Raw genomic sequence first — 16,801 nt, 5'->3', positions numbered from 1 at the left:
TCTTGAGAAAACAATTTCTAGAATAAGAAAGCAAGTACTAGTCAATATAATTCATAATTCTTATGAATTCTTATAATTCTTTGCTTCTCTGAGGGAGAATTTTATGTATGTTAGCAGCATTTTATTTTCAAATCAAGTCAAGTTATAGCTTACTGTTACATTATCATACAAGAGTAAATTCAAACTGCATATCAAACATGTATTAGCTCATTTTAACTTAGGAAATTACTGCTTTTAATGAGTTTAAATTGCAAGATGTGAGCACACACAATCGTCTCAAGGTATGTATTTTCTCACTATCTCAATCCCTGCCTCCATTCCTACAGTTCAAGGGACTGTTAAATCCTACATTGTACACATTTGATATTTAGCTATTAACAAAAATATTCTGTAAGTAAACTCAGCATTGATCACCCCATTGTTGCAATGCCTAGTGACAGGTCTTACACACTGCTCACTTCTGTCATCCTCTTCCAGTATCTCCCTATATTGTTGGCAGCCCTGCAGCAAAGACTCCATAGCCATCATTTCAAATAATGGCCTAGAGACCTAATTCAGGCCCCACAATATGAACAGAGGTAGCTGCAAGTAAGGAGGAGGATTGTTTCAAATTGCAGCAGTAGCAAAGAAAACCACTAACAATTCTTGAGGCTGTAGACACAGGTCCCATCTTCCAATGATTTTTATACCGAGTCATTCAGATGAGTATCCTCTCTCCCCTCAAGCCTTCTTTACTTAGGAAGACTATTTCAGAGCTACTTGCCTCTTTATGCACCAGCTCTCTCTACTGCAAATGTTTCTGGAATTCTTCTTTTTGAGAGCTCTGACCCCTAGCAGCAAATGTCTTTTACAATCTTCTTTTAAGGCTTCTCTGCAGTTTTATAAAGCTTTTTGCCTGCTTTGTAAATTCTCAGTTTACCTTGCTCCTTTCTATTCTATCCCCATTTCTTTCAGTTTGGATTACTCAAATTTTAGCATCCTGCAGCTTTATTCATGACACTGCACTCCCTCAAACCAAGTGAATCATGAGATGGAGGAGCTCCCCATTAACCACACATGCTGTAAGAGCCCATCACCAGTACCCATCTCTGCCTGCTGAACAATGAAAATACTTTCTTCTCCCTGGAGGCAATGCTTAGAAAAGCCTTCGCACACACCTGCTAAAAAGAACCTGTAACAAGGAAACACCTCATAAAGGTGAGGGACTGCATCATCACAACATGTCTTGGAGGGTGCACAGCTCTAAAGGAAGCTGCACATTCCAGTCTCCAAGCTCCTTCTGCTCTCCGTAACTCAGGTGACACTCTGAGAAACATTTCTATGCAGCGTAAGTAATATTTATGAAAAATAACTCTTTACACCCTAAGAATGAACATAATATTTAACAATTTCAAGCCCGCTCCCAGCTTTGCTTCACTGACATGTTGGGCACGGCATAAGTGAAAACCAAAAACCTGCAGTGGTACAATGACCCTCTAGGCCAGGTACGTCTGCTTCCCCTGAGGGCAATGCAGACACACTTTTCAGAGGACTGAAGAATACCTGAAGCCTTCAAAATTCCCTGGAGTTGAATATCTCTGCTGTGGGAGACCCTCCTGCGTTCGTGACAGGGATAAAAAACTGACAGAACTGTCCTAAGGAACTCCTGAATGCCAGTGGGATTTGGCCTTCAGATTCCAACAGCCTCTTACCTCCTAAAACTACTTAAAATACTACTTACTCCCAAAACTACTGAGCCACGTTCTCTGCAAATTAGTTTTTTAATTGCCACCATATATTAACTCCTCCACCACCTAATCTTTGCAGCTTTTGCCAGTTTTCCCTCATCAGACAGTGACGAAAACCTGGCAAACATGGCACACATAAATGCTCTGGTGGCTTTTTCCCCGCTTTTAAATTAAACAAGCAGGGCATGAAAGAATATACAAATTTACTTAGCACTCACAGTGTTTATAACAACTGTACTTCTTTAGACTGAAAACTGACAATTAGTTAGAAATACACTGTCTTCTAAGGTCCCACTACTAACATTTTAAGATTATACTTCTCATTCGGATCAGTGAATAAAATTTTTCCACTTAAACAGCCACAGAACTGTAGCTTACACATATTAACATCTCTGAGTCTTACTCACTGAAAATTTCTTGAGCTACTAAAAACAAAAATCATTATTTACCTGATTTTATTTTCTTTAGCAGAAAGGTAACATGAATCAACTTTTAAGTAGTAACATATGTTTAAGGGCCTGAAATAAGCAGATGTTAGTCTTCCCAGTAGTTTAAAACATTCAGATCATTTAGGAGTGTATTATACTGTATAAATAATTATATTCTTTTAAAACTTGGGGAAGCTGAAAGGTTAAAAGGAAAGTTGTCCACCATTCTTCACTTTTTTCCTATTATTAACCCCCAAATCGTTGGTCCTTTGTAAAAAGTAACAGGACTTGACAGATAAAATCTAAGGCCTAGTCAGCATGGTTGAAATGTTTAAAAAACAGACGTTCTTAGATGCTTTCAGAAATTCAACATTTGGCAGTCAGAACAAACTGGAGCTGTGATTTAATTTTTCCATTAATATTTTCACTGAACTAGATGCAACAGATTAAACACCTTTGTATACAACGGTTTAATATCTGGAAAGCATCAAAAAATAATACGGAAATTAACAAAGTACATGAGTAATACTAAGAAATTGGGCTTTAAAAAGGTTGCACACACCTACACACCTTCTAAATTCTGAGTGCAAGGAAGCCAATGCAGTGCAATTATGCTGGAAAAGCCACTGCTGCTTATAAAACGCTGTGCAGCTGTTGGAGGAGAGGGTTACAGTGACAAACAGCTTCCCTGCTACAAAGGTGGCAGGAAATCTATCAAACTGGACAATAAAATTGCAATTGAGTTTCTTTGGCTTTTTATAGCAGCTGCATGTATCTTGATGTGTAGCTCTGCAAAACCTATCCAATTCCGTAACACTGGTCCTTTATGTACTAGTTCTTTATCATAGAATGGCGTTATAAATTAGTGGCACCAACAGCGCAGAGGGTTGTAAAAAGGAAAAATAAGCAGTTACCCAATACAATTAGAGATGAAATAGGAAAAACCCAAATTGGTTATTCTCTTAGCAATGTTAAGGAAATATTTTTGTTTCCATAATTCCCACATTACTTTGAAAGCATGCTAGAAATCAAAAACATCTGAGATGCGCTTAGCATCGAATAATTTGCCCACTGAATTATGCCTACACCAGGTTATGTGTGAATCTCTATGAATCTCAATAGTGGTATAACAGGATACAAGACTATTTAAAGTTAAGTAAAATTAACAGGATTAAAAATTCATTATAATTATCTATTTATAAGGACATTTTCAAGAGCTTTTTTGTGATTTATCCTAATTTACGTAATTAACAGGCAGCTCTGAAATATCATCTAGTCTTATATGGCTAGTTGCATGAATTGTATGTATTATTTACCAAAAAAGTTCAAATAGAAAGCACATAATAAAGGTGATATTTTAAAATCTTGGTAATGGCATCATCATTCATATCAATATTGTCAAGTTAGTTTCTGGCTGCTTTTTCTGTTCAAACATTCTCATTTAGGCTTCTGGAACTAGTATTAGTACTGATGTCCAAACAAACTCAACTCCTTTATGAGTCCTTCTGTATTCCACCACCACACTTTGCCCACATTCACACACTTCCAACCTTGCCATCATTCAACTTCCTCTGAAGTAGGCTGAAAGAATAAACAGATCTTATATATTGACCAGAAAGTCAACAAAGTTAGACTTGGGGAAAACCTACAGGGAGTTACTCCTACAACCAAGGACACCTCCCTACAGCAGCACGCCAGGAACCAAAAATGAGACACACAGAATGAAGTAGGTCATCTTCTCCTTCACTACAGAATTTCACAAAAGCATACAGCCTTTAAAATACAAATAAATAAACCAAACCCACATTATCTATATCTATGGATTTTTTTGGTCTTTTGTAAAACTGTGGGGTTTTGTTCTTGACATTTGGCCATGGCATCCCAATAAAATGTTGGGTTTTTTCTCTAGGAACTCTAGATCATTGATTAGCCACATTAAGTCACTGAAGAAAATGACCAAAAATCCTTTTTGACATAGATGCTGTTTGAATGAGATTTCTGACATTACGTTATCTTACAAAAAGACTCTAAGAGCAGAACTATAGATTATAAGATAATGTGCTAGTTAATTTCTAAATTCAAGACACCAAAGCTCTGTAAGAGCTAGAAAGGTGGTCTTCCTTCATTCACCTCTCCATCTTTTCCCAGGGACAGGTCCCAGTAATTCCCAGCAATCACACAAATGGTAAATTATGTCAGTTTTATATAAAAGTACATTAGGGATCTTAACTCTGGCCACAGCCTGCCATTTTACAATCCATCCCTGCCCTCTGCATCTTGGGGAAAAGGAGGAAACTGGTTTTTGAAGACTGCAGAGCCAACAAAAAACAATATTAAGAATGGTCCAACACCTAAAATGTGATCTCTCTCAGGGTTAAAATGTGGCCCTGGGCACTTTGCACCGGAATTCCACTTAGCTAAGTGACTGTTTAATAAAGTTATTTCACCCACTCTTATTACATAGATTTCTACAATTGTCTCCCCATAGCCCAAGAATCCACCATCGACCTCTGAATGCAATAAATAGAGCTGCAAAACAACAGGGTTCTTGATGTCTGCAGAGTCTGACCTTTTCTGAGGAAAAAGAATCATGCAAAATCAAAGACCTCACAAATGCCAAAAATTCCTTAGTATCATAAAGTGATCTTTAGAATTCACAGGTGTCCTTTTCCCACTGCCAAGTTGCACACATTTAGGAACAGGTAATTTATAATTTAATTCATTTTAAGTAAACATTCTGATAACCAGAATAAATCTGAGGCCCACATTGCCCTCACTCTTTTGTTCAGAATAAGGCAGTATAAAATACCTTTTGTACTACTGTGCCTTGTTCAGAGAAGCACTAATAACTTTTATGATGTAATTCTGGTTGTAACAACAACAAAATTCAGACAGAACAATAACTAAGGGTAATAGTCTCATTCATACTGCAAGGATTTGCACTCTCACCCCACATTCCATGACAGTTTAACAGCTGAAGCATCTGTCCTAACTTGGATTTCTTTGCTTTTTACTCATTTGTTTTACAGCCTTTTGATGTTACTAAAAGGTATTTTTGTTTATCAATAGCTATGGTGCGCCACCTTGTGTTCCTGCTGCTACTAAAAAGCAAACTAGCACCAAAATTTTTCAGAAATGCTCCTGAAATTTGATTGATCTCATTTTCGGTATCAGAATAAATTAATTTGAGCAACAACAACAAAAAATATTTGTGTTAAAGCAACAAAATTAACATTTAATTGTCATATATTTCAAAGTTATGGACAGTAACAGGTAAAAACACAGGGCTTTCATTTAATTACTGACCTTCACTTCAAGATTATCTGTATGATACAGTACTTAAAGGTTCTAAATCTAATTACAGAACATAACAAAATTTCCCAACTATTTCAAACACTCACCTTTGAATGTGTGATTGACAGTGTGTCCACCCACACACGCCAGCCACCCCACTCATATTTTATTGCATGGTACAGCAAAATCCGAAATATGGTGTACACCATCTCAGTTATCTTCTGCTCCTCAGAAGTCTTTGGATTAAAACAACACAGGGAAAGCATCCACTCCTGCCAGACAGAGCACTGCAACAAACTCCTACAAAATACACACATGCTGTTAAATCATACATTAAAATATATCTTAGAATCAAGAATTCAACACACTTAAAAAAATTGCTACATGCAAGCTTCCCTAAATTTTTCATACTGAAGACTTTGCTGGAGTACAGAATTTGCTGAAACAGCAATGAAGCTGTATCTGCCTCATGAGTTTAATTTACTAGGAGACCTTGTTACTTATTTTGTACACTTGAGCATAGAGCAAGCCATCTTACCTCCTGTTTTCTCTGCTGTTATTAAAAAGTTTAATCATATCTGAGAGGAAGGCTCGTCGGATCTCCAGAGTTTCTGGACACTGTGGGGAATTACGGATCAGGACTGCAATAACCTTCAAAATCTCTGTAAAACAGTACACAAGTAACAAAATATTAGGACTAAGCATAGGATAAAACACAAGGCCTCTTTCAATAGTGTTTGTACAAGAAAAGTGATACCACGCAAAAAAGTTTTATATTGAGAAAAAGCACATCTCTATTGAAGAAGAAGGTTTAACTAAAACAAATCCCTTCTTCCAATAGTTCTCAAACCTAGTTGCCCATCGTGGGGATTTGCAGGCCTCTACAGCTGAAGAAAACTGAATTCATTGAATTATCATGTTTAAGCAACACAAATATTGCTGCATGACAATTGATAAGCTGTCAGAACCGTTTTTACATGAGGTTCACATAAAAAAAGCATCCTTCAGAAAATCAATGTATGATAAAAATGCACAGATTTTGCTCTACCTTGATAATACCAAATTTTCAGTGAATGTGACCAACTTCCAATTAAACTTAACAGTTTCTGTTTTGAAAAACCTTCCCAATACAAAACTTTATCTCTTGTGATCACATGTTTTCTGTATATGTTGGAGGTCAAAACTGAGGGTACATTGCACTTGTTGAAGCAGTGGGGCAGTGACTGTTCTTGTTACTCTAAAAGAAGTCCCCTTTGTAAATGAATTAGGGTGCAATTCGAACACAGTCACTGTGATAGTTGCAGTTCATCTTGTACAACTTCCTTAAAGAGAAATTCCTTATTTGATAATACTACTGATCTAAAAAAGGTACTCTGGAAGTCACTCTTCCTCCTAGACCTACGTAATTTCAGACTCAACTCAGTCTCTATATAGTCTATACTGACCACAGCAGTGACTGCCAACTTCAAAAATCTTTGGAGAAAGCAACAGAAACCTGCTCGCATCTCTTGCTTCATAGAGATTTACCAGAAGGCAAATAGCATAGTGCAACCAGATTTCTTTCTCCAATATCTGCTTTGCTTTCCTTCCTCTTCCCCCACTTTCTACCTGAAGCAAACCCACAACTGTGACCTACATTTAATGACAATGCAGCTATGAAAGTGAAAAATCTGTTATTTCTCCAGAAAAAAAGTTAACTCCCAAAGCTACCATAAGCCCATTGTATTATACAGAGCACATTAATAATGCATATAATTCAGGAAAGGAGATCAATATTTTCTCTAAGTTCAAAAGACATCTAAAGTTTCATATCAAGATATGTCCAATAAACTAAGCTTACCAAAACAGTGAGCAGATACATTTCTCCAATTTTCCATCTAGCATTGTCATACTGAATGTAATTTAAGATGAAAGCTGTTTCCATATTTCAAGTAATTTCATCTGACACCAATAAATAATGCATTCAGAATTTTGCTGGAACCTTAACATTTATTAAATCAAAGTATCCTGTGCATGCAAGTCTTGAAAAACCATTTCATAACATGACTGCACAGCCAAAAAAGGTGAGTTATGAACTACATTCACATTTAGACACATAAAATGTCCTTCAAAAAGCTATTGAGACATATTTTGTACGTAACTCCAACTAAATACAAGTTATCTGTCTTTTAGTGCGAAAAAAAAAGTAAAGCTGAGATTAGAAGACTGGTAGATGTAATTGATAAGCTTTTTCATTGGTGGGGTATTTTTTAAAGCAGACTTTTCTTAAGGTAGCACTTAAAAATGTGTATCATTCTTACGAGGATTTTGTATCTTCACTGTTGAATCTGGGTCAGGATGTTGTTTATGTATTACTTGAGTGCAAATCTGTTCAGTCAGAATCTGGCAAGAAAGAAGAAGATGCCTTATCAATGTACAGAAGACAGCTTACTGAAAAAGAGTTGGATACAGCACAATCACCATCATTCTAAAACTCATCCCAAAAAAATCCCCATTCACTCACTTTCTTGATAATTTATTTCATCCTGTTCCTAAAACTCTGTACTCTATAAACCACTATTTTTTTTTGGTTTCTCTCTTTAGTGCATACTGTTATTTAAAATACACTGGGAGATAAATGTGAATCTAACCAAAGCAATTATCCTAAGGCAAGATCATTGCTATAATAAAATTCCACATCTACATGAGCGTCTGCTTGAGACATACAGGTTACTAATTATCTAGCATTGTTCATAATGAACATAACCAAGTTAAGGAGGGGGTAAATCCTAAGCAGTGAGCTCTGGGAGGGAAAAAAAGCAGCATTCAGCTGCATCACACTAAGGTTTAATGTCATCTGGAACATATCAGCACAAATATGTAAGCAATTTTCTAACAATGTCTTACAAGTAATTAGAAAGATTGGATTCCAACTACAGTGTATTCCTACCTCAAACAGGACATTGTATGTGGTCATGGTGAATAAGCTTGTCTGAAGCATCAACCTCTCAGCCAACAAAGAGAACAATCCGTGTCCAAGCATGACTTCAGCTTTTCTCCTAAAATGGTAGAGAAAGATAAAATAAACTTATGCATTCAATTTGCTTTAGGGGAAAAATATTTAAAACACGTGCCTCAAGAAATACAAAATCACTGGTAAGGTATTGTTCTTGTTTGTTCCTTAAGTCTTTCACTTTTGGTGAAGGAAAAGGGGAAGTGTTCAGATTCTGAAAGGACAGGTCATTCCCTGAAGGCAGCCACCTTTCTTCCATAAATGAGGTCCACTCACCCATGGGCCCAAAAGGCTGAAACACAGCCTTGGGGATTTCTTGATAAACACTGAGAAAATGACACTTTTGCCCTCATTTCACTCAAAAATGCAACCACGGATAGCAATCTCAATAGTTGTCTACTATCACAGTCAACTTGAGACATATTAAACCTAATTCTCAGCAACAGGGGGTTCCATCTCACCAGTCTAATTCTTGCTATTGATTTCACTGGAAAAGGGCCACTTTGAAAAGCAGGAAGTCACACTGCAAGTAACAATTAAATCAGCTTGATAAGGAAGTCAAAATGCCTGGACACTAGCTGACAATAACAAGCAATTCCACCATATCAAAAATATATTCATGACAAATAGACTGAGGGGTAGTTGAAGAAGAATAGCTCCTATTCAGTGAAGCCTATTTAGCGATCAACCTCCAATATGGCTTTTCTCCCTTTACCCACAAATGTGTGTTTATACATTTATACACAAAATAACATATAGAATGTATGTGTCACAACCTACCTTTACTCCTTCCTTTCTTGGGAGGTTTAGTTTAAGACCCAAATCAGTACTTACTTTGGAGCAAGATGCTTTAAGAAATATCCCATCACTTTCAGAGCTTGCACCCTGATGCCTTCACTTTGTGATGCTAAAAGCTTGTAGACCACCCTAAATGGAAAAAATACATTGCTCTTCTATCAATGTGAAGAATAAAAAATGAAGCGTTTTGGTCCTTGTAAATCTCACATAAAAATTTAAGACATCTAAATGTATTTATCAATTACATCAAATTTATTTCATCACTTACTTTTTAGACAGTCAAGTGCTTAGGGCCACATCACTATCTGATTCTAGTTGGACTGTGGTTCATAGTATTCAACAGATCTTTAAATCTGTGAAATATGATTTAACTTTATCTACATGGACTACTAGGCTGTCTTCGAAGAAAGAAAACATTAATTTCCAAATGTTCCATGAAATCACATTGGAACAGAAGGCACAGAACTCATCCTTTACCATAAATACGTAATGATAAAATTTTTGAAAAAATTTGGATCACTTCACCAAGGGGAAGGAAAAAAACCTACCCCATTTAAACAATTCTGGAGAGTCTTTCCAAAAATATTCCATGTTACAACATGGCATTTTAGATCAGCAAGTTTTAAAGAGTTCAAAGAACTTCAAGTTTTTAGGCCTTATCTATACATAACTGAGCACTCATCACGAGTTATGTACCTTTACTTTTATACACCCAAAAATAATTCTCAGGACACCTGAACTAAGAAAAAAAAAAAAAAAAAAAAACCTTAGTTCTATACCAGAATTGAAGGTAAAACCTAAGGGTGACTACAAAACAGTTAGTTATTACAAATAATTGATCCTGAAGAATGCTGCAACCACAGAAACTACAGAAGGAAACAAAAAAGCAAACCGGTGATGCACTGGCCATTCAAGCAATAGAATCCATTTCTCTGCTTTTCTTTACAGAACACTATCAGGGTTACCTAATTGCATAGGGAAAAAGCATTTCCTTTTTTTTTCTTTCCTACATGATTGGTTACTTTAAAATTTTAATTTTAAGAGAACTCCAAATATTTATAGAGCTTTGGAAAATAATTTTTAAATTTCAAGAATATAATGCCTTAATTGCAACAAGTAGATGTATCAAGAAGCATACAAACAATCCATAAAGTGACTGGAGACAACCCAGGAGCAAGGAGTGTAACAAATGAGACAGAAAAACAAAGTGATTTCTCACTGTGGACTCACTATTCATGCTGACTTGCTCATATACTTGTTAACAAAAAAGAAAGCACCTACTGCTAGTTGTTAAATAAAACCAAATGGACTGCATTGGAGACCCAACATGACATTCAAATACTTTACTATTTAGAGTTTTTATTAGTTTTCCATACATAATACATTACCATACCCATGAAATCAAATCTGATGAAAATGGGTAAAAAAAATATAATAATAAAAATCAGTCTAGCACTAAAAGGGGAGAAAACAATTACAAACATGCCTGAATGCAGTCTCTTGAGAAAAGGCAACTGGAAAAAATATATGTATAAACAGGGGTTAACCAATAGGTGCAACTAAATGTATGAAATGAGACTCTGCCTTTACACAGTGAGAGAATTACTACTCCCCATATCCTTCAAGAATAGTTCTCACATTTGTTTGCCTGTACCAGTTTTTTCCCCACTGTGTTCAGGCAGGTTCCTTTTAAATTAGAAAAGTTCAATACTGTGACCACCCTGAGAGCCACAAGACAAAATCAGAGTCATAACTCTTCTAGCAGATTTTCTACTTGTGCTCATAGAATTTACTACTTCCCCTACTTTTCTCTCACAATAGTGTTATATTTTTCTGTTTGTTGGGAAGAAGATTGCAAACAATGCATTACATAAAGTGCTACTTTTAAACAAATAGAAAGTTTTTCTGCAAAAGTCCCACAGGAAAAGAAAAAGGAAAAGAAAACTAACAAGGATCAGAAGATATCTGAATCAATTTTTGTCAGCCCCCTTCCAGTTCTAAAACATCTGTAAGAACGGGAGGCTGAAGACTGAGCACCAGTAGATGAAGACATCAATGCACAGACTGAAACGGATCACTCCCTGTTTAAGTGTGACTGACAGCTTGGAAACATTAAAAAAAAACCACCTCATTGATAATAAATCCAACAGCACCTCTTGTCAGAATGAACACCTGGACCCAAAAATCTCCCAAGATGAAGAGTCTAAGACTGCAACACACATGCTGACGAGAACCTTTTAGATTTCACGGGAATTCTTGCAAGCAATATGGTCAAAACACTATTTCCTTTTTCCCACTTAGAAAATTCTAACTTACTGTAATCCATTCCTCTGATCAAATGCAGGGATCATAGAACCAGGATGCTCCGACATCAGAGCAACCAGCAACTGCAAGACATCCATTAGATTGTCATCCTGTTGAATAAAAGTTACAAATTTGAATTCACAACATGTACACTAGAACATTGTTTCAGCTAAAAGAACCACTACAGAATATTTCAAGAGTATGTGGAGACTAATAATAAACTAAGGACCAAATCATTTTGGCCAGGATCAAAAGAACTATAGCGCTAAAACGCAAATGCAGGAGAAAACATTACAAAAAAACCACTTAATTGTTTAGGGTGAAAAGTGATGTATCAGTGTCTGGGATGTAAGGATTTGACAGGCAATGGATATTTAGACTATGTTACTTCCTTCCACACATGTGCTCCTCCGTTTGCATGTGTATTTCCCAGTCCTATCCTGCACAGGAGCTACAAATAAGCTGCTGCACATTTTCTGGGGCACAGGGTGGTGTTTAATGAAAAGTTTCTACTCAGAAATGTTCAAACCATGAAAAAATACTACCACCTGCCACAGACGATATTTAAAATGGGTAATTCAAGCTGCTCAGTAAAGTTTTCCATACTTTTAGTCTAAATCACTCTAAGCTACAGTCCATTAATTTGTTCCAAGTTCATCGTAATTAAAAATAACCAAAGAAATAACAAAATGCAACTGTCTTTTCCCATGCTTTGTAGTATTAAAATGAAAGTTTATTTTAAAACAAAAAAAGCCCACAAATAAAACACTGTACAACACTTCTGAACAAATATTCTGATTCTTTATTAGAAAATCAGTTTTATATCCTCCTGAACTACTCTGTTCACCTGATGATATTATCAGCTGACATTACAGACGCTATCACTGAGGAGTGAGCCTTATGAGACAGCTAAATTTTACTTTTTTTTGTTGTTTTTCTGAATTCACGGTTAGATTGTGGGATTCAGCATTCATGGATCTTTTACACTTGAGTATGCAAACTGCTAAGATATTTAAAACATCACATCCTCATCTGAAGACTATATAAAGCTTCTGCTATTTTAGTTCACTCTTAGATTTTACCAAGAGTCTTATTTTTTACTTCTCCACATAAAGTTGAACTGCTTGACTGTGGTACTACCAGGTAGTAGTAACCAGCAAAGACAATAAAAGGAAAATATAGGTGTAAGCAAAATTAAAAAAATTTAAAATCTATACTGTTTGAAATAAAGTTCAATTAATTCCTTATTTTACCCATTTCAAGCACCCTTACAGAGACGAGATCAGTTAGATTTATGTCCCCATTTCCCTTGTCTTTGATGTTGCATCTGGCATAAAGTGCCTTTTCCTGGTGCTAAAATATGAAGATGCAGATGTATCAGTGGTAACCAACATTTTCTCCCAATTAAGTTTATATGCTTCTCTTGGATGCCATTAACATACATCTTTATTTTCTTAATGCATGTTTTCAATTTTATTGCTTTATTTAAGAAGCAAAATAAAAAGGAGAGGAAAAACAAAACAAAAAATATTACTTAGGCAGCCTGAAACAAGATTTTGACTTTTTTTTAAAGTCAGTCTCACCATCTGTTTTTCTGCTTGGTAAATTGGTTTGTAGAACAACATAAGAAACCATTTTGACTTACTGGCTTAATGAACTTCAATCTAACATTGAACATAGTGCTTAAATCACTGCAAGAATATTGGCATATCAGCACACTACTCTAAAGAATTGGACAATGCTTGCTACGTCCTCTGCAGAGCCATCTTGTGGCATGAAGGAGGTTATATTTGAAATTATTCAAACATTTGGTGGTCACAAACTGCACTAGTATGCCTCTCTTCACAAACACATCCCCCAAATTAAAAATTACCTCATGAATAGTGAGCAGGTAATTGAGGATAGCCTGCAATTCATCTTCTTTTATTCCATAGTCCTTTAAAAACAAACAGGTTTTAAGTATCATCTTCCAAGTACAAAAGTGCTGCTTCCAAAAAAGCATTATTTCAAGAAATATTTATATAACAAAGCAAGTACCACACAACAAATTTGCTTTCACTTGATACTGTAACAGAACAGCTTCACAGTTGCAAGGTAGCTGTTTCCCTGCCCCCAAAAGCACCCGCTGAATGCTATAAAAGTGTTTTAAGGCAATTTCAACAGAGGCATAAAAACAAGATAAATAGCAATATAGTATATGAAATAGTTAGAGTAATACATGTCAATTGATACAGTCAATTTGAACTGAGAGATTCCTGTTAATAGAAGAATTGAATTGAGGTAGCATAAAGGACTCAAAAGCAGATCTAGAAGTTTAATTATAAGCCTCTTAGCTATACCCATATCTGTGTTTCCTTCTTATTTTCCACTAGAGAAGCCCCTCTTCAGTTGCTATCAACTTTGAAGAAATCTCAATATTTTATAGCACCTATGCCCAGTATTATACCTTGAAGTATTTTTTGTGAAAATAAAATAAAAACCAACAGTTTCTAAGAACAGGAGGAGGACAGGCAAAAGCAGACTTCTCCACTTTTTATGGTTTGGATTTGTGATGAAAACTGTGTTGATAATACAGAGATGTTTTGTTATTGCTGAGCAGGGTTTACACAGAGCCAAGGCCTTTTCTGCTTTTTGGACCAGCCACACTGGCGAGGAAGTTGGGAATGCCTGGGAGGCTGGGAGGAGACACAGCACGGACAGGTGACCCCAACTGACCAAAGGGATATTCCAGACCATGTTACATCATGCTCAGGATATAAAGTAGGGGGAAGAAGGAGGAAGGGGGAAACACTTGGAAAGGTGACATTTCTCTTCCCAAGTCACTGTTATGGGGCCCTGTGTGATGGGACCCGGCTCTCCTGGAGATGGCTGAGCACCTGCTTGCCCATGGGAAGCAGGAAGTGAACTCCTTGTTTTGCTTTCCTTGTGTATGTGGCTTTTGCTCTCCCTGTTAAACTGTCTTTACCTCAGCTCACAACAAGTTTTTGCTCTTGTGACTCTCTCCCTGATCCCACTATTCCTCTGCTGGGAGAGTAAGCAAGTGGCTGTGTGGTACACAGCTGCTGGCTGAGGTTAAACCATGACAAACCTGGTGAAACTCTACCCAAAACTGTCCAAGTTATAAATCTCTGATAGAAATTTGAAAAAAAAAAAGAAGAATCAAACACTTAATTAAAGTCTTTTAGAGTTTGATAGACAAAACGTTCCTGATAACTCAATTGCAGAATATCCAATTTAAAGTAAGAGTCAAAGAGTCAAGAGTAGAGCTTTTCTGGTAGTTACTGCTCTGTGCAGAGCTCACGAGTCCATCAGCAACACAGGGGAAGAGTGGAAAAGGGAGGTAGATTCAAACATAAGAAAAGTCAGTCCACAGAAGAGAGAAAAGAGAGAAACCAAAACTTATGATAGGAAAGGGTCATGAAGAGCCTATAAACAGTAGAGCTGCTGAATTCCAACATTCCTCTAATGTCCAAGGAATAGTTGTGAACCTTATTGATAGAGTCTCTTATCCTCCTTTGACCCACAGCATGTAATATCGAACGTTTCTCTTTAGTCTTTAAGCACTTATGATGTATGTAATACTGCTCATGTTAAAAAAAAAAAAAAAAACAAAACAAGAAATTAAATACTTATTTCCCAATAGTAAACATTTCTCAGCTAGTAACAGCTCCACTTTTTATAAAAACAGCTCAAAAGAGGAAAAAAATGCATCTTTAGCACTGCTGTCCGTGGCAAGAGCCACAACAAAAAGAAGCACCTTACGTGGCTTTTCTTTTTATTTACTGTTACAAAATTCAACACTTTAAGAGCACATTGGGCATTTCTTCATGAAAGAAAACTTAAATATCCTACCATAATTTAAAGCTATCCTACCTTCATCACAAGCTGTTTAATGAACATCAACAAAAATGCTCGCAGGGATAAAATCTCTTTTTGAGTAGGACGTGGACCATCTACAAAAGAAAAGTAGACACATAATAACATCTATTAACTTGTATTTTAACATAGACTGCATTTTCACAAAAAGAAAAATAAAAGGCATTTTGTGGTGAAGAAGGCACAAAACTAAGTCTTCCCTCCCTCTATTTCAGACCACAAAACAGTACTGTGTTTTATCACTTTTTATTAGCAAAATGCCTGATCAGTGAGGTTCCACCAAGGCTTTTATTAAATAGTTTCCTAAACCCCTCTAAATTCTGATGATTTTAAAATTGCATTGTAGTGCTATGAACCAACTTCATGCAAGGAATAAGACTGATATGAGAACTTTATGTCAAAATTTCCAGATTTTCAATTTTTGCAGTTTACAGTTCTTTTTAAGTTCTGCGAAAGCTCAAAGGAAGAGCTACAAGCCATTATTATACACTGGCTAAATACACAAAAAGCCATCTTACAATGCTACATATAAAGAGTACCTTGAAAGACATGACTTAATTTGTTAACTCAAAGTCAAAAGGACTGGCTTCTGCCATTCCTGTGTAAAGCAGACTTTCAAAGAAACATTTTAAATACTCAAACACTCAGTAGTTCCCAGGAGAGGCAAGGTTAAAAAAACAGGTGCAACCAAGTGTCAAAGTCAAGTAAAAGCTTTGGTACAGAAAGCAAATGAACTGTTGCAAATATATTTTTGGGGATAGTTTTTACATTTGCCTGTAGGGTCACTGTTCTTATGATCTTAATCATCACAGAAAAGCAAACCACTTAGAGAATGAAAGTGATCATATGAGTATGGTTTTATAATGTACAGGCCCACAGGCATATTTGGTTTAAGAACAGCTATTTTCAGTATAAACCAGCCTAGTCAAAACAAGCCATTAAACTGCATTACCAAGACTGTCCTACTCGTCCACTTGCCTCAGGCTCAATAAATGAGTTAAGAAACTAAGTAAATCCATGTCTGCACAAAGAAAGGAGAAAACACACATGCTTTTGCTTCTTAAAGGATGCGAAATACTACAAAACAATCTTTACAAGCCTCTAAGAGGAAGGGCTGGGCATTTTGAGAAGTTGGTGGTAGGAAATCAGACATGTCTAAGGAGCACTCAACTCCTAGTAACTCTAGCTCTCTTCCATCACCCACTTCTCTCTCTGAAATTCCAGAGCCTTTCGTTAAAGAGAGAGACCATATTCCCAGGCACAGATCTACAGTTCCAACACCCTACCATTTCTGTCTAGTATCAGTTCACATAGGTGTCTGATGACAGAGGATGAGACTTCTAAAGAAAGTTTCCGTTAGGTTGTGAAAAAAATCTTTCAAG

The 16,801-nt window shown here is 36.3% G+C and overlaps 1 protein-coding gene across 4 annotated transcripts in view; it reads right to left on the bottom strand.

The window, feature by feature from the left end:
- LRBA (LPS responsive beige-like anchor protein) overlaps positions 1-16,801 on the bottom strand; it is a 372,381-nt gene that overhangs the window by 303,917 nt on the left and 51,663 nt on the right. For all 4 annotated transcript variants that reach the window (XM_082282111.1, XM_082282108.1, XM_082282110.1 and 1 more), the window contains exons 15-22: positions 15,417-15,496; positions 13,417-13,479; positions 11,556-11,653; positions 9,276-9,368; positions 8,379-8,487; positions 7,750-7,831; positions 5,988-6,111; positions 5,557-5,749 (exon numbers count right to left, since the gene is read on the bottom strand). In XM_082282111.1, coding sequence (XP_082138237.1) covers positions 5,557-5,749; positions 5,988-6,111; positions 7,750-7,831; positions 8,379-8,487; positions 9,276-9,368; positions 11,556-11,653; positions 13,417-13,479; positions 15,417-15,496 — 842 coding nt within the window. The remainder of the gene's footprint in view (positions 1-5,556; positions 5,750-5,987; positions 6,112-7,749; positions 7,832-8,378; positions 8,488-9,275; positions 9,369-11,555; positions 11,654-13,416; positions 13,480-15,416; positions 15,497-16,801) is intronic.

This window comes from Coloeus monedula (assembly GCF_965178545.1).
Source record: "Coloeus monedula genome assembly, chromosome: 5".
Classification (NCBI taxonomy): domain Eukaryota; kingdom Metazoa; phylum Chordata; class Aves; order Passeriformes; family Corvidae; genus Coloeus; species Coloeus monedula.
This window is presented reverse-complemented; position numbering and strand designations above follow the sequence as displayed.